The sequence below is a fragment of the Centroberyx gerrardi genome, chromosome 1 (assembly GCF_048128805.1).
Source record: "Centroberyx gerrardi isolate f3 chromosome 1, fCenGer3.hap1.cur.20231027, whole genome shotgun sequence".
Taxonomy (NCBI): Eukaryota; Metazoa; Chordata; class Actinopteri; order Beryciformes; family Berycidae; genus Centroberyx; species Centroberyx gerrardi.
Window position 1 is genome coordinate 9,351,498 of NC_135997.1, and position 7,960 is coordinate 9,359,457.

The 7,960-nt window shown below is 40.7% G+C and overlaps 1 protein-coding gene across 3 annotated transcripts in view; it reads left to right on the forward strand.

Moving 5' to 3' along the window:
• Window positions 1-7,717, forward strand: part of ly75 (lymphocyte antigen 75) — a 31,113-nt gene extending 23,396 nt beyond the window's left edge. For 2 of the 3 annotated variants that reach the window (XM_071914985.2, XM_071914986.2), the window contains 10 exons: window positions 139-301; window positions 1,438-1,602; window positions 1,717-1,839; window positions 2,138-2,323; window positions 2,458-2,681; window positions 2,981-3,188; window positions 3,755-3,916; window positions 4,104-4,220; window positions 4,661-4,843; window positions 6,115-7,717. In XM_071914985.2, coding sequence (XP_071771086.2) covers window positions 139-301; window positions 1,438-1,602; window positions 1,717-1,839; window positions 2,138-2,323; window positions 2,458-2,681; window positions 2,981-3,188; window positions 3,755-3,916; window positions 4,104-4,220; window positions 4,661-4,843; window positions 6,115-6,290 — 1,707 coding nt within the window. In that variant the 3' untranslated portion in view covers window positions 6,291-7,717. Of the gene's footprint in view, window positions 1-138; window positions 302-1,437; window positions 1,603-1,716; window positions 1,840-2,137; window positions 2,324-2,457; window positions 2,682-2,948; window positions 3,189-3,754; window positions 3,917-4,103; window positions 4,221-4,660; window positions 4,844-6,114 lie in introns of those variants that run through there. The other variant, XM_071914987.2, reaches the window with a different exon arrangement.
• The last annotated feature ends 243 nt before the right edge of the window (window positions 7,718-7,960 follow it).

Genomic DNA, 7,960 nt, shown 5'->3' on the forward strand with positions numbered 1-7,960 from the left:
CTATTATTCTAAAATGTAGTAAATATAAAGAGGAATGCATGTGTCCAAACTTTTGACTGGTAGTGTACTTCTCTAGTTTTCCACAGGTTTCATGATTTGTTTTTATTTATTTATTGGTTTTTTGGTGTATGTGTTCAGGACGGGATCCATTACCGCTGGACCGACCACAGTCACACCGTGTTCAGCCGCTGGTCTTCAGAGGAAACCAGCGGCTCCTGTGTCTACCTGGACACTGACGGCTTCTGGAAAGCCACGGAGTGTGAGGAGGAGCTAGGAGGCGTGATCTGCCACAAGCCACATGGTGAGTGGTGGTACAGCACACAGAAAGACAGAAACAACTCCCTCCTATCTACTCCTGGTTCCCGCTGATCGTGGAATTTCTGGAATATTAAGAAATTAGGACATTTCATTAATTCTCTGAGGGATATTTGGGAATTGTATAAATGGGTCACTTCCTTCCATAGAAAGTCAAAGAGAAGTCTGTAAGAATTTTACATTCACCCCAGGGTGGAAAGCCTTTACTGCATTTACCATCCTTCACATCCACTCCAGTATTTCTGATGCAGCATGAAGGCATATTGATATATTGACTAGTGTTTATCTGTTTGCGTTGGAGTTAAAAAGCTTCACTATGGCATAACTATCTAGCCCATTTGATCTCTGTACCAACAATATATGAATACCCATTATTATCGTGGTCTATTGGACAAAACACTGGTACATAAAGAATTTCAGTCAGCTTGCTACTCTGCTAAGACTGAATAAGTCAGTATGGTGTTTTAAGTCACTTCTCAAAATATACTTTCTATAATTGTAGGATTATCTTCATTTTATTCTTGTTACTGTGTCTGTTCTTTATTTATTCTATTTGTCTTATCCCTATGGCTGGGACTATTTCTTACAATTTTACTTTATTGTTCTTTATCTTGATTTATATATGTAATTTGTTCTTTTTTATTTCGCTTTGTTGTAAAGCACTCTGTTTTGAAAAGTGCTCCATAAATATAGATTCTTATTCTTATTATTGTCTAGTGATTAGAGAGCCCTGTAACTAAAAGTCCACAGGTTTTATCTCCTATGAGAGTCCCTCCCTGCTGTTGTGTCTTGAGAAAGACAGCCTACCCTCCCATGGCTTATGATGGCCTTGTTCTGTAACCTCTGACCTCTCTGCTGACATGCATCAGTGTATGTGTCTCAGGGAGATATGCGAAGAAAGAAGAGCATTTTTGTTTTTAACTTTTTGTTAGAAACTTTGGTAGAAGTTGTTGAATTTTTGTTTTTTTTACACTCAAAAAGGCAGAGATGGGTCAGAGAAACATGAAATAGAAAAGGTGGGAAACCGTATAATGCACAAAAACTTTTTTTTTTTAACCTCCAAATTAGAAATGTGAATATTCTGAAATAATCTAAATAAAATGTTCAACTTATTTATTATAGAAGAGACCATCACTACACCAGAGGATGTTGCAGTGAGGTGTCCCCACAAAATCAACAGTCCACCCTGGATCCCCTTCAAGAGCAACTGTTACTCCTTCCAGCTGGTGGCCTCCAGATGGGAACACTTCGACAAAGGACGGATTCATGACACCTGCAAGAAACTCTGTAAGGATTTGACTGCGGGCTGTTGTATGGCTATTTCCTAATTAAACAATAACAGACTGATGTATAGTAAAAATGATGATGATGAAGGTGCTGATGATTGCATTTATGTTTCAGATGAAAGTGCAGACATCCTAACTATCCGGAATGCAGAGGAGAATGAGTTTATCAAGCAGCAGCTCGTACCCTTCAGTAACCTGGTCCAGTTTGTGTGGCTGGGGCTGTACAAGGATGAAAACGGTTGGTACTTTTCTATTTTTACCACAAAGTTTAGTAGGTGTATCTGTGGCCAATATATGTGACTACCTCTATGGACACCATGTCTTTCTCCATCCCTTTCTCTTCTACAGTTAAGGCTGCACTAGGCAAGTTTGTTATGTTACAATACACTTGTCATTCCCAAATCACAAAGTGAAGCTGCAACAGAGAAGAGCGTCCCATCCCCACTAATTGAGACGCCGTAGATTCACCCAGTTTGCCCAAATGAAATCCTGGTGTTAAGTATGGACGTGTCTTTGGCTGTTGTGTTCTGCTGTAGATAACCAGATGACATGGTATGATGGCACAAAGGTCCAGTACTCCAACTGGAGGTTCGGCAGGCCAGACATAGATGGAGACTTCATGGCGGGTCTCAACGCTGACGGAGTCTGGGAACTCATCACCAACAGGCACTATTTCTCGCCCTTCAAACAGAGGAGCATTGTGGTCTGCAAACTGGACAATGGTTGGTGGATCCCACTTTACCTCTCTACGCCATTCTTCTTCCCTCTCCTGACACCGTTTACTATACTTATTGCAAACATTTCATGGTCAAAATCATCTTTTCTCATTCGTTTGCTTTAATCCTCCCCTCCTAAGAATCAAAAAAGGAGTACAACCAGTCGTCCAAGGATTTTCAACAATACGGCAACCTGACTTACCAGGTTGTTACCAGAAAGTTGAGTTGGTTCCAGGCGCTGGAAGAGTGCGGTCGGCGTGGAGGGCACCTGGCAAGTGTCCATGACGTCCAGCACCATGGACATGTGGAGCTCATTGCCAGGACCGACGGCTTCCCGCTCTGGATTGGCCTGTCCAACCAGGAGGTAAGAACCACCGCTGAACCAGAACCTGTGCTTTGAATGTTCCTATTTTCTTTTCTTTTTTTTCTGCTGAATTATAATTGAGCTTCATTATGAGACAGTAGGTCCATTCAGATCACATTTCTGCTGACAAGTAAGATTGTGTATTTTATTCAGATTGAACTCAGATTTAATTTTCATTACGGTGAAGATGCACGCAGTCATGTGGTATGAGGCATGCCAGAGCACCTCATACGTCTTTGCTCATATTTCTCTCCGACTGTTAACCAGATGGGCTAACATGACTGTGTCGCTTCACGCAGGCTAGTGGCTCAGCCTATGAGTGGTCTGATGGGACCAGATATGACTACAAAGCCACCATCTCTGACTCGCGGGAGGGGTCCAGCTCGGACCGTCAACAAGGCGGCTGTGTGTTCATTACCCCTACCGGAGGCTGGGTGAGAACCAGCTGCCACACCTTGGTAGACGGAGCCATCTGCTACAACACCACCATCACCACCGCTTCCCAGAGTAAGACACTGATGTGTTTTATGTCACAGGCATTGTTCGACTTCCATCACACAGGATACAGAACTGATTGAAATTGTCAACATTGAATGGTTATTAGACTCCTAGCACCTCCTTGCCCCTCCTAGCACTGAATCCTTTAGGGCAGTGGTGCTCAACCTGGGGGTCGGGACCCCCCGGTGGGTCGCGAGATGATTTATGGGATAGGAAAGAAACATATTTCTACTATACAAATTCCTAATCATGTCTATTTTTTTTAGATTTTTCGCAAAAAAAAAAAAAAATTCTTGTGAATACTGAATAGTTTTCAGCCTCTAGGCCTCCTCTGATATTAAATTTCCTGAAAAAGGAAAATCATTCTTTGGTTGAACACTCTGCATATGCAGCCTGTGACAGGGGGGTCGCAATTTGAGGGGTCACGAGCCAAACAGGTTGAGAACCACTGCTTTAGGACATTACAGAAAAAGTCATAACATTGTGTAATATAGTTGTGCATCTACCCTTCGACCTATTTCTGCTAACGTTACATCAACTGTCTTCCATCTTGTCTCTGTGATGTTATGAATCAGGGGCCAAACTGCAAGTAGCCCCAGTGGCCAATGACTGTCCTCGGAGCAACGGTGCGTCCAAGTGGGTGCAGTACCAGGACCACTGCTACGCCTTCGACATGAGCTTCTACAACTACACCGTCTACGACATGGAGCAGGCCAAGAGCATCTGTCAGAGTCTGGGTGAGTGGTTTTTATATCCTCTGCCATTTATATCCTATATTGTTGTGTTTGGTGCAGGAAGCAATTGAATTATGAAGGGTTGTTATTATTAGTGTTCATCTGAAGCACTAGTAGTCCATTGTTGCTGGATGGAGTTCAGTAGACATAGCATGGCCTCTAAAGTTGTTGTTTTGTTTTTTCCTGACAGATGCTCATCTGCTGACTATAAATACCAAAGAGGAGAATGACTTTGTGACAAAGTACATGTCTGATAACCCTCTCATCACCAGTCGAGTATGGCTGGGTATGGACCTTGATACTCAAGGTAAACTCCACCCTTTGATATAGAGGCTAGACAGTAAAGACTTGGATAATATTTAAAAGGAAGAAATAAAAAGAACTTGCAAGTAATTACATCAGTGTTCAGCCGGTAGCAGAGAGCAAACCACAGGAGCATTCCTCTCTTGATTTAATCAGAGAACTCATGACTAAAGACACTAACTTCTGTTGAGTAAGACAACACAATTTTCTTCATTAGCTTGTATCCCATGACCTGACTCTTCTCTCCGTGGATTTGCCGTTAATGTATAATCCTCATTTGAGTGTGATATTTACCCTACACATCTGACAACTGCGCGTATATAGAAGCACACACACTATGTGAAGTGTGTATTGTGAGCAGTGATAGTCCATTCATCTATTTTCTTTCTCCCGCTCCCCTCCTCTCTCCTCCCCTTTCATCACCTCTCCTCCTTTCTCTGCCAGGTGCGCCTGTAGCCTGGCTGGATGGTTCAGCGCTGGCCTTCTTTAACTGGAAGGGCGGGGAGTCTGTGACTGGGGGGAAGTCGGAGCCTTCCTGCGCCGTCATGGTGTCGACGGACAAAGGCGCTTGGAGTCGCGTCAGCTGCAAGGCTAGCCAGAGTCGAGTTGTCTGCAAAGCTGCTGCAAGTGAGTAGTACTGCACAAACCCCTCTCAACACCACAGCTCCACCTTTTTGAATGGTTACACACCCTAACGATACTGGACTGTTCATAAATGATAGGCAGGATTGTTATTCATTTTGTCATTCATTGCATTCCATAATCTAATTTTATATTGGGTACTGAGCAAATTCATGAATGGGCTTCTTTGCTCATAGGGATTGGTTATGATTTAACATTACATTGACCTTAATAGAGTTTATATTTTAGGGTGATAACAATAGGGAGAAGGAAACCGATGATCTTAATGGTCATTGTTATACATTGTGTTATTGTGCTAGTGAATAGAACACATAATTAACTGTTTCTCGTTTTGCTGGGGACCCCCTGGAACCCGTTCAGTGGCCCCTGAGGGTCCCCAGACCCCACTTTGGGAACCGCTGGAGTAGAGGATAGAGTCTTTAATATCCATGAGGTGAAATTTGCCTTTCAGACTGCAGGAAAAAAAAAAAAAAAAGCAACAACATACAATAAACATAACATAGTACAAACAACCAAGTGCAATAAATCAATAAATGAACAGGCTCCTCCACAGTTGCACATGTAGCAGGAGAACATCATCTATAGTATTAATGTCAGCATTATCACCCTCCGTAAAACCATGATGACATCAATAGGCCAATAAATTACACTGTACACTACTAGCATCGTCATCACAACCCCCAACCACCAGCCATCAGGTTTAGAGGACATGGGATCATAAGTAATATTTGTCGATGAGGTTATTTGCATCTGGAATAAATTTGTTTTTAAATATATTCGTCTTGCACACAGACGCATATGCACTCACCCTCGATATCGATAATGTGACAATATTTTTGGGATGAGTATTCGTGCTTTCATAAGATATTTACTCTACTGAAAATTAGTAATGATCTTTAGTAATCAGTAATGGGTAATCAGTAGTAAGTAATGTGGATATCATGAGCAGGTAAAGCCAATCATTGTTCATTTTACTACAATAAGTTCAGAAAATTGTATCACTTTACTGTAACGCAGCCTTTAAGACCAGGGAGAAGTAACATTTAAGTTATTTAACAATATAACGATAACCAAACTCCCAGACGATATCTAGTTTCATATCACGGTATCGATATTATACGATATATTGCCCAGCCCTACTTGTGATCGTACAACACATCTTATTGCTCAATTATAAAAACAAACACTGGAACCACTTGATGACTGACTGACAGGCTTACTGTCTCCCTGGCTGACCCTTACCGTCTGCTCCTCAGGGTCTGGAGGCTCTCCGGTGGCTCTGGGTTTCTTCCTGGTCATCCTGCTAGCTCTCCTGTCGGCCATTGGCTTCATCATCTACAAGAAGAAAAGAGCCTACTTCACCTCTACCGTCCGCTACAAGAGGAACTTTGACGAGGCAGACTCCACCAGTATTATAACAGAAGCTGATTGAGTCTACTGAAAGTAATCAGCCTCAGGAAGTAATGATGTGCCTACCCTGTGAGCATTTTAGTACTTTCAGCAACAGCAAATGCAGCCTGCCTTTTTTTTATTATTTTTTTTTTTTATTATTATTATTATTTATTTGAGTTTCTCAAGCCAGCGGAGTCTTTAGAATTGTCTCTAAAACTGACTGTAAATATTGATAGAATTATAAATTTCCCCAATTTCATAGTTGTTTTATTTGTATTATTTTAGATCTAGATTTAGATTATTTAAGGGATTGATACCCTCTCTTTTTCCCCCACGTGGTGAAGCCCTATAGTTCAGCATGAGTTTGAATAGTTTGAATGCTTGGTTTGGTTCTCTTTGGTAATTGCCAATCATGCCAAATGAATTTTTATTTTTTTTTAAATCCTCATTTTTTTAAATGAAAGAAAATGTTTTAAGTTGATTTCAAGAAATATGCAACATGTCAATTGCCCCTAGAATCCATTAATTTTGCATTAACTGTGGCTAAATTCCACTGTTTGTGTGGCTGTTATCAGAGAGCCAAACCATGCACCATCATCCTTTAAAAGAGACTGTCAGTGGTTATAGGCCAACTATTTTGTTTTTCAAACTCATAAAGTTTGAGTTCCAAACAGATGCATTTTAACTCTTGCAGCGATAAGAACCTATGTCATGGATGAAAAATATCACTGACTGCCTTTTAAGACTATTACTTGAGAAAACCTTGTGAGTTTTCAAAGGAAAGCACTGGATAGTGTATGTGCATTGTTCTTCTAGTAAGAACTGCTTTTTGTTTTTGTTTTTTTAATATTTACCCATTCACCTGGCATCTTTACAACCTAACAATAGGTGTTCAGTAGTCAGAATTTAATTGATGAAAGAGAAAATCTGATTAGTAATTTTTTGTCCTGCTGATTAGTTTTAAGATGCGTAGGACTTTGTCTGAGCATCAAGATCTGAAGCACACCTGTTTGTAGAATGTATATGTTTGTATATGTATATCTGTCTTTCCTATGCACTCAAACTACTGAGCAAGTACGCACTTTAATATGTCATGGAGCAACAGTTCCTACTGCGTTTAAGCACAATGAAGTTTGGAGATGATTCTTCTTTACTGCTTTCTTAAGGATTCTGAAATTGGTGTTTGCACTGGTGTTTGCTGTAAATGCTTTGTAAATATGTGATGTATGTTTTTATAACTGTCTCAGAACTGAACCAAAGATGCTTTGAATCTGTTGAATGTCGATAGCCTGGGCATTCCTCTCATTTTCGGGAACTGCCTCAATATGGCTGGTTGGGCTTGCTAACCCATTCATATCAAGATGTAAACCAAATGTGTTTCTCCTTTCCCACTGGTCCCAAACACATCCATCAGCTCAAATCAGGTACAGTCAGTATCCTTCCAATAAAATGACCTGCCTTCAAGAACTTATTTTTGTATCTTTTTTCATTGTGGTTTACTTAGTTTGACATGTGGTGTGTATCCCATCATGATCAAGTGAATGTGTTATTCTTTATATGCAACTAGAAAAACATATTTATGCTCATGTCTTAAAGTCTTGAGAATACTCTCAACACACTTTTCTAGCAATGAAGGGCTTTTTACTTTAATAGAGGGAGCTTGATCTGTTTTAGTGAGAGTTGTCATAACGTGTAGTGCAGAATTTAGCT